The sequence below is a fragment of the Anomaloglossus baeobatrachus genome, chromosome 1 (assembly GCF_048569485.1).
Source record: "Anomaloglossus baeobatrachus isolate aAnoBae1 chromosome 1, aAnoBae1.hap1, whole genome shotgun sequence".
NCBI classification, from domain to species: Eukaryota; Metazoa; Chordata; class Amphibia; order Anura; family Aromobatidae; genus Anomaloglossus; species Anomaloglossus baeobatrachus.
The window spans coordinates 467,325,157-467,342,625 of NC_134353.1; the positions used below are offsets into that span (position 1 = coordinate 467,325,157).

General features: G+C 50.8%; 1 protein-coding gene across 3 annotated transcripts in view; it reads right to left on the reverse strand.

The window, feature by feature from the left end:
- ARHGAP45 (Rho GTPase activating protein 45) overlaps positions 1-17,469 on the reverse strand; it is a 235,205-nt gene that overhangs the window by 81,804 nt on the left and 135,932 nt on the right. For all 3 annotated transcript variants that reach the window (XM_075314588.1, XM_075314569.1, XM_075314578.1), the window contains exons 3-5: positions 3,238-3,381; positions 3,053-3,137; positions 2,897-2,969 (exon numbers count right to left, since the gene is read on the reverse strand). In XM_075314588.1, coding sequence (XP_075170703.1) covers positions 2,897-2,969; positions 3,053-3,137; positions 3,238-3,381 — 302 coding nt within the window. The remainder of the gene's footprint in view (positions 1-2,896; positions 2,970-3,052; positions 3,138-3,237; positions 3,382-17,469) is intronic.

Consider the following 17,469-nt stretch of genomic DNA (forward strand, 5'->3'; position numbering starts at 1 on the left):
CCTCCCCCTGAACCACCTGAGACAGCACTGCCCCCAGGCCGACCTCAGAGGCGTCAGTCTGTACTACGAACTCCTTCCGGAAATCAGGGTTGACAAGAACGGGCTGTCCGCACAGGACCCCCTTCAGGGCCCGGAAGGAGTCCTCGGCCTGCGGAGTCCAGCGCACCATGACGGACTTCTTGCCTTTGAGAAGGTCCGTCAAGGGGGCTGATAGTCCCGCAAAAATTTTTTACAAACCTCCTGTAGTACCCCACGATACCCAGGAAGGCCCTAACCTGCTTCGTGGTCAGGGGTCTAGGCCACTTCTGGATCGCCTCAACTTTGTTAATTTGGGGCTTAATCACTCCTTGGCCTATTACGTAGCCCAAGTAGCGGGCTTCCGTGAGCCCCAACGCACATTTCTTGGGATTGGCTGTCAATCCGGCTGTTCGGAGCGCGTTCACCACCGCTTGTACCTGTTCCAAGTGGGTCTGCCACTCGGAGCTGTAAATAATGATGTCATCAAGGTACGCTGATGCATACGCCTGGTGAGGTTCCAGCACCAAGTCCATCAACCTCTGGAACGTGGCCGGAGCGCCATGTAACCCAAAAGGCAAGACAACATAGTGGAACAGACCCTCTGGCGTAACAAAAGCGGTTTTCTCCTTGGCGGACTCCGTCAGTGGCACCTGCCAGTACCCCTTGGTCAGGTCGAGCGCGGTGAAATATCGCGTCTGTCCCAGCCTATCAATCAGCTCATCCACCCGGGGCATGGGGTAGAGATCGAACTTGGATATTTCGTTCAATCTCCTAAAGTCATTGCAGAACCTTAAGGAGCCATCGGGTTTTGGTATTAGGACAATGGGACTAGCCCATTCACTCCAGGATTTTTCGATGACCCCCAGGCGTAGCATTGTCTTCACTTCCTCTGATATGGCTTGTCTTCGAGCCTCCGGCACCCGGTATGGCTTCAGGCGTACCTTCAGGTGAGGCTCAGTGACAATGTCATGTCGTATCAGACTGGTCCTAGCAGGCAGCTCGGAGAAGACATCGGGATTCTGCTGAACCAGCCGTCTGGCCTATCGCCTCTGTTGCTTGGTGAGGGCTTCTCCAATCCTTACTTCCGGTTCGTCCTCTCCGGAGGTCGCTGGAGCCGGGTTTGAACGACCCGAAGAGGAGGGAGATGGGGAAAAATCAACCATCAGGCTTTCCCGTTCTTGCCAAGGTTTTAACAGGTTGACATGGTATATTTGTTCAGGTTTCCGCCTACGGGGCTGCAATACCTTATAGTTGACCACCCCGATTCTTTCCTTTGTCTCGTAGGGGCCTTGCCACTAGAGTTGAGCGCGGTTCGTGGTTCGTGGTTCTCCAGTTCTAGGCTCGAGTGATTTTGGGGCATGTTCTAGATCGAACTAGAACTCGAGCTTTTTGCAAAAGCTCGATAGTTCTAGAAACGTTCGAGAACGGTTCTAGCAGCAAAAAACAAGCTAAATCATAGCTTGGTTTCTGCTGTAATAGTGTAAGTCACTCTGTGAATCACACTATTATCACATTTCAGTGTATAGTGTGCGTGAACAGCGCCTTCAGATGACTGCTGTTTGTATAATGGCGATCGCCATTTTTTTTTTCTTGTCTTCCTTCCCTAAGCGCGCGCGTCTAATGCACTCTGATATGTTTTTAAAGATGGCAACTGCCATAAATCACTGTGCAGCCCATCCTAGATTTCAGAGTACATGCAGTAGAACGGGCCATATGAAGAACATCTGCTTGGGACAGAGGTGAGGTCAGAGCAGCGACCCGTCAGGCATCCTGAACTCATATTCTTCTGTTCAGTCAACCTGACAGGACACTGAGCACAGAGGAATAAAGGAGAAGATAAACACTATTAGCTGACTGGGAATGACCCTCCATCTCAGTCAGCCTGACAGGACACTGAGCACAAAGGAATAAAGAAGAAGATAAACACCATTAGCTGACTGGGAGTGAGCATCCATCTCAGTCAGCCTGACAGTCTTAGTGCAGTGTAAGGGGTACATCTGTCTCACTGTGCAGCCTGTCCCAGATTTCAGAGTACATGCACTAGGACAGGCCATATGAAGAACATCTGCTCGGGACAGAGGTGAGGTCACAGCAGCATCCTGTCAGGCATCGTGAACTCATATTCCTCTGTTCAGTCAACCTGACAGGACACTGCGCACAGAGGCATAAAGAAGAAGATAAACACCATTAGCTGACTGGGAGTGAGCATCCATCTCAGTCAGCCTGACAGTCTTAGTGCAGTGTAAGGGGTACATCTGTCTCACTGTGCAGCCTGTCCTAGATTTCAGAGTACATGCAGTAGGACAGGCCATATGAAGAACATCTGCTCGGGACAGAGGTGAGGTCACAGCAGCATCCTGTCAGGCATTGTAAACTCATATTCCTCTGTTCAGTCAACCTGACAGGACACTGCGCACAGAGGCATAAAGGAGAAGATAAACACCATTAGCTAACTGGGAATAGGCATCCATCTCAGTCAGCGAGTCCTTGGACGGGCTGCACACTGCTACATGACATTTTCCATCTTTATAATCTTGACTGAGTGCACTGGACAAAGTATACATTTAGGCCAAATAAAAGGTATGTAGAAAAATGTTTAATATTTAAAGTATATTATTTCTTTTATCACATTTCTCTGAGAACCCCTTTAAGTACCATAATACAAAGAGGAATAACCCAAAGTAATGGCAGTATGCATCATAGATGTTTTTCCTTTAAGCAAGTTATAGTATGTGGATGTACATCAAAATACTCTATACTGCTCAGGACACAGATACGTTGTGACAAAATATATTCTGCATACTGAATTCTACAGAGGAAGCAAAGTGAATAGCTAGACTATAATTGATGTAATATCTACTAGGCCACAATGTCTCACTTGGCTTTGGTCCCCGAGTGGTAGTGATAACAATGTACTGCTGTCCACTTCTCCCATAAGAAATTCTGAGATTCTGAGAACAGAAAGGAAAAATGTAAACATGGCTAAAAATGATATTTTCCAATTTGCTAAAATACTGTCATTGTCACTACTCACGTGCTACTAAAGCAAACAGCCATGCTCTCCAGAGCCTTCTCAAAATCCCGCTTCTCATTTTCAATACTTGCTTCATAGTGAAAACCTGAGGTATCAAAAAATAAATAAACAACCAAAAAGTAATACATATGACATACCGGTCTACTGCTGATATTATTGCAGCCATTGATTGGACCATTGCTGACCTTTAACCCTGGAGATGAGCGTCCCAGCTGCAGTCAAAGTCTCCACAGTATTAAGCAAGGGATATTTGTTGATCACCTGGCGGAGGAGTCTTAACGCTTCTCCTAGGCATTCATGTGCCATAGGACGACGGGTCTCTTTCACCTCTGTGGATGACAAGATGGCAAACACATAATCGTATGGACAGCAAAAAGATATAATAAATAACATAGGTTCAAAAGATATAAGGTAAGGGCACTGCTACAGACGAGTGAGGATGAAGATTTGATGACACTAATATGTGATCACATTAAATTCTACAGATCTGTAATAGATGCCATACACCAGCTCCTACCACTGTCAGCTGGGTTCGGCTACTAATCAATAGTACATGGGAGAAGATTTGATAATAAACATTTTCTGCTTTTTCCCCTGAGAGCCAGCAGGTTGGAATAAAAGGGCAACCTTCAATTCTAATCTTTCCTGTATTAAACCTGCTGGAGAATTACAGCCACACAAGTAGGACCACACACCAAACATGAACATTGCAAGCTCCTGAAAGCGGTGGTATGAAATCAAAGGTGAATTTTTTTATTAAATGTCTATTTAAATTACTATTCTGATCAATTTTCTAATATACTTCAGTTAAAATGTCTTATGGACAACAACACATCTTAAAAACATGTAAAAATCCAATAAAAGGGAAAGCATGAACAATGTGATATCAATCATACTAAAGCATGCTTTACACGTATCAATTTCTCCCGCCCCCATCGTTTGTGCAACACGGACAATTTGTTGTCCGTGTCACACAAAGTCGTAAACCCCCGTCACACGTACTTACCTTCCAAACGACCTCGCTGTGGGCAACAAACATCCTCTTCCTGAAGGGGGAGGGACATTCGGCATCATAGCGACGTCACACAGCGGCCGGCCAATAGTAGCAGAGGGGCGGAGATGAGCCGGACGTAAACATCCACCTCTTTCCTTCCACATTGCCGGCGGGACGCAAATAAGCTGCAGTTCAGCGTTCCTGGGGTGTGTGAGGTAGCGTGGTCGGCTGCGCGGCAGAAGACACGGGATCCAGGCACCAATGGTCACAGCACACGGTTTATTGCACAAACAAAGTCCAAAACAGCACACAACACGTTCCGGAATGTCCTCCTCCTTGACCAACAAGCCAGGTTCCAGAAATGGCTCACATGTGTTTCTTTGGCAGAAACTCAGGGAGTTGTGTTCACTCCCTCACACTAGGGGCCCACGCCCATGTTCCTGTTTCCTTTTAACCCTCCTTTTAGCCTGCAGGGAAACAGCATTAACCCTGGAGAGGAGTTGCTTTCTATACATGGAGGGAGCACAACCGGGGCGAGACGTACCGGCCGTCATAGACAACCCCGGTCACAGTCTCACATACCCCCCCCCTCAGTTCAAGCGTGCGGGGTTGAACTCCCGCCATCAAACACGGGCCGTGGGACAAGGCATCGGCGTTGCCCTGCAACCTACCGGCCCGGTGTTCAACCGTAAACCAGAAGTTCTGTAGAGAAAGGAACCACCGGGTAACCCGGGTATTCCGTTCCTTTGCGGACCTCATCCAGACCAGCGGAGAGTGATCAGTCACCAAGCGAAACTGCCGTCCCAGCAGGTAATAGCGTAGGGACTCCAAGGCCCACTTGATCGCCAGGCACTCCTTCTCCACTACGCTATAATTCCGCTCGGGAGGGGTGAGCTTCCTACTTAAGAAGGTGACGGGGTGTTCCTCCCCCTGAACCACCTGAGACAGCACTGCCCCCAGGCCGACCTCAGAGGCGTCAGTCTGTACTACGAACTCCTTCCGGAAATCAGGGTTGACAAGAACGGGCTGTCCGCACAGGACCCCCTTCAGGGCCCGGAAGGAGTCCTCGGCCTGCGGAGTCCAGCGCACCATGACGGACTTCTTGCCTTTGAGAAGGTCCGTCAAGGGGGCTGATAGTCCCGCAAAAATTTTTTACAAACCTCCTGTAGTACCCCACGATACCCAGGAAGGCCCTAACCTGCTTCGTGGTCAGGGGTCTAGGCCACTTCTGGATCGCCTCAACTTTGTTAATTTGGGGCTTAATCACTCCTTGGCCTATTACGTAGCCCAAGTAGCGGGCTTCCGTGAGCCCCAACGCACATTTCTTGGGATTGGCTGTCAATCCGGCTGTTCGGAGCGCGTTCACCACCGCTTGTACCTGTTCCAAGTGGGTCTGCCACTCGGAGCTGTAAATAATGATGTCATCAAGGTACGCTGATGCATACGCCTGGTGAGGTTCCAGCACCAAGTCCATCAACCTCTGGAACGTGGCCGGAGCGCCATGTAACCCAAAAGGCAAGACAACATAGTGGAACAGACCCTCTGGCGTAACAAAAGCGGTTTTCTCCTTGGCGGACTCCGTCAGTGGCACCTGCCAGTACCCCTTGGTCAGGTCGAGCGCGGTGAAATATCGCGTCTGTCCCAGCCTATCAATCAGCTCATCCACCCGGGGCATGGGGTAGAGATCGAACTTGGATATTTCGTTCAATCTCCTAAAGTCATTGCAGAACCTTAAGGAGCCATCGGGTTTTGGTATTAGGACAATGGGACTAGCCCATTCACTCCAGGATTTTTCGATGACCCCCAGGCGTAGCATTGTCTTCACTTCCTCTGATATGGCTTGTCTTCGAGCCTCCGGCACCCGGTATGGCTTCAGGCGTACCTTCAGGTGAGGCTCAGTGACAATGTCATGTCGTATCAGACTGGTCCTAGCAGGCAGCTCGGAGAAGACATCGGGATTCTGCTGAACCAGCCGTCTGGCCTATCGCCTCTGTTGCTTGGTGAGGGCTTCTCCAATCCTTACTTCCGGTTCGTCCTCTCCGGAGGTCGCTGGAGCCGGGTTTGAACGACCCGAAGAGGAGGGAGATGGGGAAAAATCAACCATCAGGCTTTCCCGTTCTTGCCAAGGTTTTAACAGGTTGACATGGTATATTTGTTCAGGTTTCCGCCTACGGGGCTGCAATACCTTATAGTTGACCACCCCGATTCTTTCCTTTGTCTCGTAGGGGCCTTGCCACTAGAGTTGAGCGCGGTTCGTGGTTCGTGGTTCTCCAGTTCTAGGCTCGAGTGATTTTGGGGCATGTTCTAGATCGAACTAGAACTCGAGCTTTTTGCAAAAGCTCGATAGTTCTAGAAACGTTCGAGAACGGTTCTAGCAGCAAAAAACAAGCTAAATCATAGCTTGGTTTCTGCTGTAATAGTGTAAGTCACTCTGTGAATCACACTATTATCACATTTCAGTGTATAGTGTGCGTGAACAGCGCCTTCAGATGACTGCTGTTTGTATAATGGCGATCGCCATTTTTTTTTTCTTGTCTTCCTTCCCTAAGCGCGCGCGTCTTGTGGGGCGGGCCAGCATGTCAGCCAATCCCAGACACACACACAGCTAAGTGGACTTTGAGCCAGAGAAGCAACGGCATGTGTGATAGGATGTCCATGTCACATGTCCCTGCATTATAAAACCGGACATTTTCTTCCAGGACGTCATTATCTGCCTTCTGCGTCTTTGGTGTCAGACATCACTGTCGCAGCTCCGTCCTCCTGAGTCCTATAGCCGATACAGCTGTATGCGCTGCATACACAGCGTTAGACAGCATAGGGAGAGCACTTTATAGCAGTCCTTTTAAGGGCTCAAACCGGCAGGGTCAGAGAGCCATAGGTGACAGGTCCTGCAAACAGCAACAGCGTCTGTGTAGCCAAGGTCAGGGATTTCCTCCCTGCATTTCACCATTAGGAGGGATAGAAAGGCAGGCTTCCATTCCTCTACCCAGAGCACCACAATCCTGCCACTGTACCCTCTTGTCCTCTGCACACTCCAACTCATTATAACTAAGCCATTATACTAGCAAACACTCAGTGTACCTAGTGGCATCCTATCTGTGGCTATTGGACTTTGCTATAGTCCCACTAGTGCAAAGACATTTGCAGAGCACGTCTGCCTGCATTGCACACTCCAACTTTTTTAAACTAAGCCATTTGACTAGCAAACACTCAGTGTACCTAGTGGCATCCTAAACGTGGCTATTGGACTTTGCTATAGTCCCACTAGTGCAAAGACATTTGCAGAGCACGTCTGCCTGCATTGCACACTCCAACTTTTTTAAACTAAGCCATTTGACTAGCAAACACTCAGTGTACCTAGTGGCATCCTAAACGTGGCTATTGGACTTTGCTATAGTCCCACTAGTGCAAAGACATTTGCAGAGCACGTCTGCCTGCATTGCACACTCCAACTTTTTTAAACTAAGCCATTTGACTAGCAAACACTCAGTGTACCTAGTGGCATCCTAAACGTGGCTATTGGACTTTGCTATAGTCCCACTAGTGCAAAGACATTTGCAGAGCGCGTCTGCCTGCATTGCACACTCAAACTTTTTTAAAATCAGCCATTATACTAGCAAACACTCAGTGTACCTAGTTGTATCCTAAACGTGGCTATTGTACTTTTGTCTATTCACAGTATTGGAACGATATTTGCAGCCCGTCTGCCTGCATTGCACACTCAAACTTTTTTAAACTCAGCCATTATACTAGCAAACACTCAGTGTACCTAGTGGCATCCTAAACGTGGCTATTGTACTTTTGTCTATTCACACTATTGTAAACATATTTGCAGCATGTCTGCCTGCATTGCACACTCAAACTTTTTTAAACTCAGCCATTATACTAGCAAACACTCAGTGTACCTTGTGGCATCCTAAACGTGGCTATTGGACTTTTGTCTATTCACATTATTGTAAACATATTTGCAGCACGTCTGCCTGCATTGCACACTCTAACTTTTTTAAACTCAGCCATTATACTAGCAAACACTCAGTGTACCTAGTTGTATCCTAAACGTGGCTATTGTACTTTTGTCTATTCACAGTATTGGAACGATATTTGCAGCACGTCTGCCTGCATTGCACACTCTAACTTTTTTAAACTCAGCCATTATACTAGCAAACACTCAGTGTACCTAGTTGTATCCTAAACGTGGCTATTGTACTTTTGTCAATTCACAGTATTGGAACGTTATTTGCAGCACGTCTGCCTGCATTGCACACTCAAACTTTTTTAAACTCAGCCATTATACTAGCAAACACTCACTGTACCTAGTTGTATCCTAAACGTGGCTATTGTACTTTTGTCAATTCACACTATTGGAACGATATTTGCAGCACGTCTGCCTGCATTGCACACTCAAACTTTTTTAAACTCAGCCATTATACTAGCAAACACTCAGTGTACCTAGTGGCATCCTAAACGTGGCTATTGTACTTTTGTCTATTCACACTATTGTAAACATATTTGCAGCACGTCTGCCTGCATTGCACACTCTAACTTTTTTAAACTCAGCCATTATACTAGCAAACACTCAGTGTACCTAGTTGTATCCTAAACGTGGCTATTGTACTTTTGTCAATTCACAGTATTGGAACGTTATTTGCAGCACGTCTGCCTGCATTGCACACTCAAACTTTTTTAAACTCAGCCATTATACTAGCAAACACTCAGTGTACCTAGTGCCATCCTAAACGTGGCTATTGTACTTTTGTCTATTCACACTACTGCAAATCTATGTGCAGCACCTCTGCATGACACCCTCCTGCTCTGTTTTTAATAAGCTATAATAATAGCACAAAATACTGCCATTTAGTGGCATCATAGAACTGGCTGTTGTATTCCATTAGTGCCCCACTGGTGCCAAGCTATTTCTAGCACCTCTACATCACACCCTCATGCACATTTTGATATGCTAATGTTATAGCAAACTCATGGAATTCATTGCTGCATTTGATAATTCGGAGGGATAGAAAGTCAGGCTTCCTTTAGCTTTTCCTTCTGTTCATAGACAGCATCTCCAAGACAAATTTCCCCTCCACGTCTAAGTGTGGAGAGTCAGCTAGTGCGCATGCGTGTGCCGATGTACCCCAGCTGCAGCATAATTACAGTGTTTCGCGTAGTGAGAATGCTCAGCCTGACTGTGTTATTCCTGACGCTAAGTCTTCATTTCGGGATACAGCGCATGCTCCCACACTAAGTGTGAAAAGCCTCTTTGCACAGGTGCTTGCATTCCGTGCCGGGTCTAAGTCCTGTTTTGTGCCTAGACACCATGCTAAAGCTGATAGTCTTTTTTCAGAGACTGTATTTCATGCTACTGAGCATGCTCAGGCACTTCCTGCATCAGAGACTAGGTCCGGTAATGAACTCTTTGGCCCTGGCCCTGATGTGGGGGTCCCATATAGACCACAGGGCATCAGGTGTCTTCCCAAATGGCTTGCAGAGGCCCACACCTATGACTTGTCACCGCATTATTGATGGTCAGACGATGACTGGTGAGGTGTTTGGGTCATGGCAGCCATGAGGTCATAATTGAAGTTGTGTTTCCAAATAGGACGCTAGTTATGCCACTGATGACGTGTCACTCTACTTTTGTCTCCAGGAGGTGCATTGTGGTTCACCCTGGTTTGGGGCGGACCCAGGTTATAAAAGGGGCTGGAGCCAACAAGGAGGTGCGCAGTCTTCTATTATGCTCCGAAAGAGCAGACCTCCATGTGTTGAACCCATTGCGGCTTTAGGCCAGAGGTAGGCAGGGATAGGGTGGTGGATGCAGGCCACCACCACAGTTGGTAACGCAGAACGGTTAAGACCAGCTCCTGTCCTAACAGTCCTGCTTGTGCAGCCCAGTGGCATTAACAGGCCTGCTGCTGCTGATGCGCCTGCTGTCCACAGGTGTGGCCCCTACGCACACGGTCAGCGTACTCAATGGCCCCTGTGTTGTTAACAGGGAGTTCCTGGGCTGGGTGGGCATGTGGACCCTGTGACGCTAACAGGGCTCACAGTCTCCAGATCCGAATGGCGTCTAACTCGGTTCAGGCTACTATTAGTTTCATAGCCACACAGCTCTGTATCCTCCACCAAACCTTCAAGTTGCCAACCTCTCCTTTTCCAACTGGGAGCACGGTGGACACTGACTGCTGATGGGGATATATACCTTTCTCTTTCTTTTCTTATTAATTTTCGTTATATAGCGGTCACAGATTATATACCACTTTATCCAAATCTGCCAGTCCCACTGTAACAGATGTTGTTTCTTCAGCAAATGTTACAGTTGCTTAACCACCAAATCCACGGACCAAAACTTTTTTCCCCTTTCCAACACACCTGTTCCCCTTTCCAACAGCATCTGTCCTTTTTCAACTCATTTTGGGATATGACCAAAAGTGCAACTGTGCAGGGACACCGTACTCAACGCCATCTCAGCACAGCAGCCATCCCTCGGTCCCTCCGATGTGGACAAGTAAAAGACCATTTCCTCCTATCCATGACAAAGCGTTGAGATTCACTCTGTGCAGCACTGGTGTTTAGTGGACAAGTAGATCTAAGATTGCGTACCACATTCTGCAGATACTCCTGTATACGTGCGTCTATTTCTATGGCAGGAATTAGTTCGCCAAATTTTGTCTTGTACCGGGGATCTAACAGTGTGGCAACCCAGTATTCAGGATTAGTTCAAATTCATACAATCCGAGGGTCATGTAGGTAGTGCAGCAAGAAGGCGCTCATGTGTCTTGTGCATCCAGGAGGACCAAGTCCTTGGTGTGTTGGTGGCAGAGAGGTGAGAATCGTGCATCCTTCCTCTGCCCTCTACCCACAACCTCGCACAACCGAAATGTGAGCAAGCTCTCACTCATCTGCTGAGTCTTCCATGCCCATCGCCAGTTCGTCCTCCATTTCTTCATGGGCTCCTGCACTTTCATCAACACTTTTTGCTGATACTATGCGCCCTTGTTAATCCCTCTCCCTCAGCATGACTGCCGCATAGGTGCCGCTGACCATCTGGACCTCGTAGATCTTGTTATCCCTTCCGCATATGACTACTCCTGTACTTCCTCCCCTTCCTCTTGTCCCAACACCTGACTCCGAATAATAATTACAGTGTGCTCCATCATGTAGAGGACCAGAATTGTCACGCTGAGAATGACATTGCCAGTGCTAAACATCTTCGTCGACATTTCAAAACTGTGTAGCAGGGTGCATAGGTCCTTGATCTGACACCACTCCAGCAGCGTGATCTGCACCACCTCTTGATCAAGTTATCCCAGGCTATATGTCATACCGTATTTCAGCAGGGCTCTGCGGTGCTGCCACACACGCTGCAACATGTGCAGATTCCAATTCCTGCGTGTCGGAACATCGCATTTCCGGCGTTTAACTGCCAGACCCTAAGACTTCCGGAGTGATGAAAGTTGTGGAGCTGCTGTGTGCGCACGATGGAAGTGAGCACATAGCGAGCGTGCACGCTGCACAAGGCCATGTAGGCCGTGATGGTGTTTTAAAAATTGCTGGAGAATCAGATTCAACACGTGAGCCATACAAGGCACGTGTGTCACATTGCCCTGAGGATGGCCCGCAGCCAGGTTTGCATCATTGCCGCACACGGCTGTTAAGTCACCAACGGAGTCCGCTCCGTCAATTTGTACTCCGGTCGCCAGGTGACAACGTGTTCCTTTCATGAATAGTGCTGATGATGGGAGAGGAGTCGATGCCAGTGGCGCAGGTGGACGCAGGTTATGCTCACCCACTGGGCTGCATTACCTTGACAGATGCAGGATCTCTGGCTGAATGTAGCTGGTGGATATCTCACAGATGAAATACCATCATTCAGCTACAACCAATGTGAAGACACCACACCCTTTTTTATGCCCATCCTGTCTGCAGACCACTGCCAGACATAGCTATGAACCTCTGGTTAATTTTACCCCCAGTTCAGTTTTATGATTTTGTGTGCTTGTTACCTGACTACTTTTCCTGCTTGCTGTTTATGTACCTTGTTGGCTGATCCGCATTTCACCTCTGCTTGTTTTCTGATTAAGTCATGGCCGTCCCATTCTGTTCCTGACATGCTGGTGTAGCGCAGGCACACCTTTCTTAGAGAAGTAGTGGTGACTGGGCATCTGGTACTGGGGCACAGTGACCATACCTCCCAACTTTTAAAGAAGGAAAAGAGGGACAAAGTTTGCGGCGCGCGTAGCGCGCCGCGGCAAATTTTTAGGCCACGCCCCCTAACCACACCCATTTCACAGTCACGCCCATATCCACTCCCCATCCACACCCATTCAGCACAAACACGCAGGCAGCCGGCGGGCCTCCAGCACGGACACGCAGGCAGCCGGCGGGCCTCCAGCACGGACACGCAGGCAGCCGGCGGGCCTCCAGCACGGACACGCAGGCAGCCGGCGGGCCTCCAGCACGGACACGCAGGCAGCCGGCGGGCCTCCAGCACGGACACGCAGGCAGCCGGCGGGCCTCCAGCACGGACACGCAGGCAGCCGGCGGGCCTCCAGCACGGACACGCAGGCAGCCGGCGGGCCTCCAGCACGGACACGCAGGCAGCCGGCGGGCCTCCAGCACGGACACGCAGGCAGCCGGCGGGCCTCCAGCACGGACACGCAGGCAGCCGGCGGGCCTCCAGCACGGACACGCAGGCAGCCGGCGGGCCTCCAGCACGGACACGCAGGCAGCCGGCGGGCCTCCAGCACGGACACGCAGGCAGCCGGCGGGCCTCCAGCACGGACACGCAGGCAGCCGGCGGGCCTCCAGCACGGACACGCAGGCAGCCGGCGGGCCTCCAGCACGGACACGCAGGCAGCCGGCGGGCCTCCAGCACGGACACGCAGGCAGCCGGCGGGCCTCCAGCACGGACACGCAGGCAGCCACAGTGAGGCGGCCGGTCGCCTTCACAGACAGGCGGCCGGCCGCCTTCACAGACAGGCGGCGGGCCGCCCGCACAGAGAGGCGGCCGGCCGCCCGCAGAGAGAGGCGGCCGGCCGCCCGCACAATGAGGCGGCGGGCCGCCCGCACAGACAGGCGGCAGGGGGGCGCCCGCACAGACAGGCGGCAGGGGGGCGCCCGCACAGACAGGCGGCAGGGGGGCGCCCGCACAGACAGGCGGCAGGGGGGCGCCCGCACAGACAGGCGGCAGGGGGGCGCCCGCACAGACAGGCGGCGGGGGGGCGCCCGCACAGACAGGCGGCGGGGGGGCGCCCGCACAGACAGGCGGCAGGGGGGCGCCCGCACAGACAGGCGGCAGGGGGGCGCCCGCACAGACAGGCGGCAGGGGGGCGCCCGCACAGACAGGCGGCAGGGGGGCGCCCGCACAGACAGGCGGCAGGGGGGCGCCCGCACAGACAGGCGGCAGGGGGTGAGGGGGGAGGGAGGGAAATCAGCGCTGGGGAGATTAGTTTACTGTACCAGCAGCAGCACAGGCAGCGCTCCTCTCTATGCCACGTCTACTAGGATGGTAGGAGGGAAAAGCAGGGAGGCGGAGAGAGAGTGGGTGGGCGGAGCCCGGGAGCCGGCCGTCCCGCCCGTGGCAACGGGACAAACAACGTAAAGCGTGAAAGTCCCGCTGTATCCGGGACGGTTGGGAGGTATGCAGCATGTTAGAATGTGTACATAAGATCCCGCTGGTGGTGGCCGCAGCTTATAGGCCCCAAATCTGGTGACAGGTTCCCTTTAAAGTGAACCTGTCAGGTGCAATATGCACTCAGAGCCAGGAGCAGTTCTGGGTGTATATTGCTAATCCCTGCCTAACCGTCCCTGTATACACTAGCATAGATAAAGAGATCAAGAACAAATATTTTTAAAGATCTTATATCTTATGCTAATGAGCGCGGGGACTAGTCACAAGGGCGTTACTTCACTTGGCTAGTCGGCTCGCATAGCATGTTAGCATGTTATTACGCCCCTGTGTGAGTACTAACACGCTATATGAGCCGACTAGCCAAGTGAAGTAACGCCCTTGGGACTAGTCCCCGCGCTAATTAGCATAAGATATAAGCTCTTTAAAAATACTTTTTCTATAGATGCCTTTATCTATGCTGGTGTATACAGGGACAGTTAGGGAGGGATTAGCAATATACACCCAGAACTGCTCCTGGCTCTGAGTGCAGATTGCACCTGATAGGTTCCCTTTAAAGGGAACCTGTCACCAGAAATTTAGCAAAAAAAATAAAAGATTCCCCTCTGCAGCTCCTGGGCTGCATTCTGGAAAGGTTCCTGTTGCTATTGTGCCCCCTTTGAGACCTAAAATAATACTTTATGAAGTCTTACCTTTTTGTATGCAAATCTGTTTTTATGGTCACGGGGGCGGGCTGCCTGGCGTCCGTTATTCCCCCTCCTGCCATTGTACGCCGTCCCCCATTGCTCATTTCCATACATGAGGACGCCTTCCTCATGTAACTGTCCTCCTGAAGTTTTGTGCATGCCCAGTGCCACTCTCGCGGGAGTAAGCACTGTGCAAAGTGTGAACGCTTTTGAGGTGATTGCGCAGGCGCGAGATTATGGGCGGCGCTGTGATTGTCATCAGCAGCGTCATCCAAGTACCTTCCCATAATCTCGTGCCCGCGCTTCTCACTCTGCCTCTGACTCGCCCACCCCAGGGCTATGGGACACCCGGTGCCGGACTAGTCCGGTGGTAGTCAGTGGTGGCTGGGCCCGGCTCCGTGGCCCTGGTGGGTGTCAGTTGAATATGTGGCTTGAATTAAAGTTTGTGTTCGTGACGCCACCTGTGGTATGCGGCTCTAAAGCCGCCGCTGCTGTGTGAGGCCTCCGGGATGATGTTATGGCAGCAATGGTGATACTGCTCCCCACAGGTGGAGCAATGCCCGGGGCACGGTTGGTGTTTGTGGAAGTCTATGGTGCTGCGTGACTAACACGGTGCAGGGCCGACCAGCAATGAAAGAAACAGGCACAAACAGTAGTCTCTTTACCTTCTCCTCTTTTACTCGGCAGAAACTTAGTCCAGGGAGACCGTCACAGGTGGTAAAGATGATCCGGCCGGCCTGGAAGTGCCTGGGGTGATCTTTGGCCAGTTGAGTATGAGGCCTACTCCTTAATCTTTCTCTGCTGTGTTAGGACACTGCACTTTGGGTTCGCAATTGCCCTCTTGCTGCTGGGACTTGTTGTTCGTCCCCTTTTCTGTGTGGTAGACTGCGCAGGCCCTCTCTGGTGCTTCTCTGCTGGAGTCTACACCGGGCCCTTGGGATGCAGCTGTACCTTCAGATTGCTTCTGGGACAGGGGGCTTACAGCTCTCCTGCCCTCCGGATTCAGCTACCAGGGATGGATTTTATGCCCTGACAACTACAGACTCCGATGTCCGAGTCCCTGCTGTGCCTCTCTGCTCCCCTTGCTTCACTGGGCCAAGCTATCCCAGCTCTAGGCCCCAGTTTACAAGGCAGCACTACTCTGCGTCTGCACTCTTTCACTCCTGTGTCCAGACTAACCACCACTTCCTCCTTCCAGCCAGACTTAAGGAATGCTCCCTGAAGTTCCAGGTTCAGAGCTCCCCCTGCTGGCCGGAGGGAGAACTGTGTTGAGTGTTAACTTACTGGCCAATAGATCTCCCAATTACCTCCAGGCTCAGCATTAACCCTTTTGGGAGGGCAATGCTGTTGTGGCGACCAGGTCCTGGGGCGCCACACTCCCCCTTAGTTAAATTCAGTACTCCCGGACTGTAGAAACAAACATGACATGTTAGAACATTTCATCCCATTATGGGAGGCGCAAATACTTTAACGTTACAACCTTAAACATTACTATAAGAGTCCAGTGTGGCTCCCTGCCGGGTGTCCATTACACTGCTCCATGGGGGACCCGCCGCGTTCAAACCCCCAACGTAGGCTCTGGGCGTGCGTCAGAGCATTGATGACCCCACTCTATGCACGCCGGACGGGTTTTTCTTCAGGGGTGTTGAGCACACTGGTGCTAACTATGAACAATTTAGGTGTTGGCCACCCATAGTCCAGTGGCCCAATTGTCCATTTTCGCAATCAAAGAAAAAGAAAACATTTTGTACACAACATGACAGACATTTTGCATAACTATTTACATTCTAATAAGTACTCTTTCCCTTATACAGTTGACTCCCTATACCTTAGAGGGGGTTGTCCCCGAGTGCTGCGCTGGGACCTACGTAGCTCTGGTGTTTGCCCCTGACTACGTGGTGCGTCTTCTATCTCAGCACTACATGTGGGCCTAACCCCCATAGGTAAGCGTGATGGTTGCCTTTGTGATCTAAGAGTCGCCAAGGGTATGACAGGTTCACCACTGACAGAGGGTTGATCCTCCTGTTCCACTGCTGGCGTGTCATCTCGTGCTGGAGCGGACGATTCTTTAGGTGGATCCGGAACCTTTTCCGTTTCTGGCTCGACCAACTGCGGAAACGTCAAAACTGGTACCACTATGGCATTGTTTATTCGGGTCCAAGTTTTGGGGAACTTTCCAAGGATGGTTTGAATCATCTCCCCTTCTTTCTCTTGACTTTGGGGACTTCCTTGTACTCCTTCCATTTCTCTTTGGATTCTGCACCGTTCAGGGCACGCTTTCAGGCGGTCTCGGGAAATTGCTTGATAGGTCTTGCCTTCATCTTTGCTTATGAGGCATACCTTACTATTGTCAAAGTTGGAGGGGATAATGGTGTAGGGCTCGCTTTCCCACTGATCATCCAATTTATGCGCCTTCCGCTTCTTCTTGAGGACTTGTTCTCCAGGTGCTAAGGGAGTTGCTGGGGCTGTTTGATTGTAATGCTGTTCTTGTCTCGTTCTTGCTTGAGACAGGCTCCTCTCTACGCACTCCTGGACCTTACGGTACCGCTGCTGCCGTTCTGTATCCCAATCCTCTATTTCTTGAACCGCCTCAGGCGACACAGTCCCCATCTCAAAGTCTACAGGCAACTTGCCTGGTCTGGCTCGCATCAGGTAAGCGGGGCTGCAGTTGGTCGAATTCACTGGGATGTGGTTGTACAGGTCTACCAGATCTGGCAACTTTTCTGGCCATTGGTTCCTTTCCTCCAGCGGTAGGGTCTTCAGCATATCAATAACCACATGGTTCATTTTCTCGCACAGTCCATTGGTTTGGGGGTGGTACGGTGTGGTTCGGATTTTCTTACAACCGTACATGTTACAGAACTCTTGGAACACTTCAGCCTCGAATGCAGGACCCTGATCAGTCAGTACCCTTTCCGGATAGCCGTGAGGTCGGCAAAAGGATGCCTGGAACGCTCTAGCTGCTGTCCTGGCTGTCTGGTCCTTCACAGGCACTACTACCAGGAAACGAGAGTAATGGTCCACAATGGTGAGGGCGTACACATAGCCTGACCGGCTTGGTGTTAACTTCACGTGGTCCAGGGCCACCAACTCCAGGGGCTGCTTTGTGACA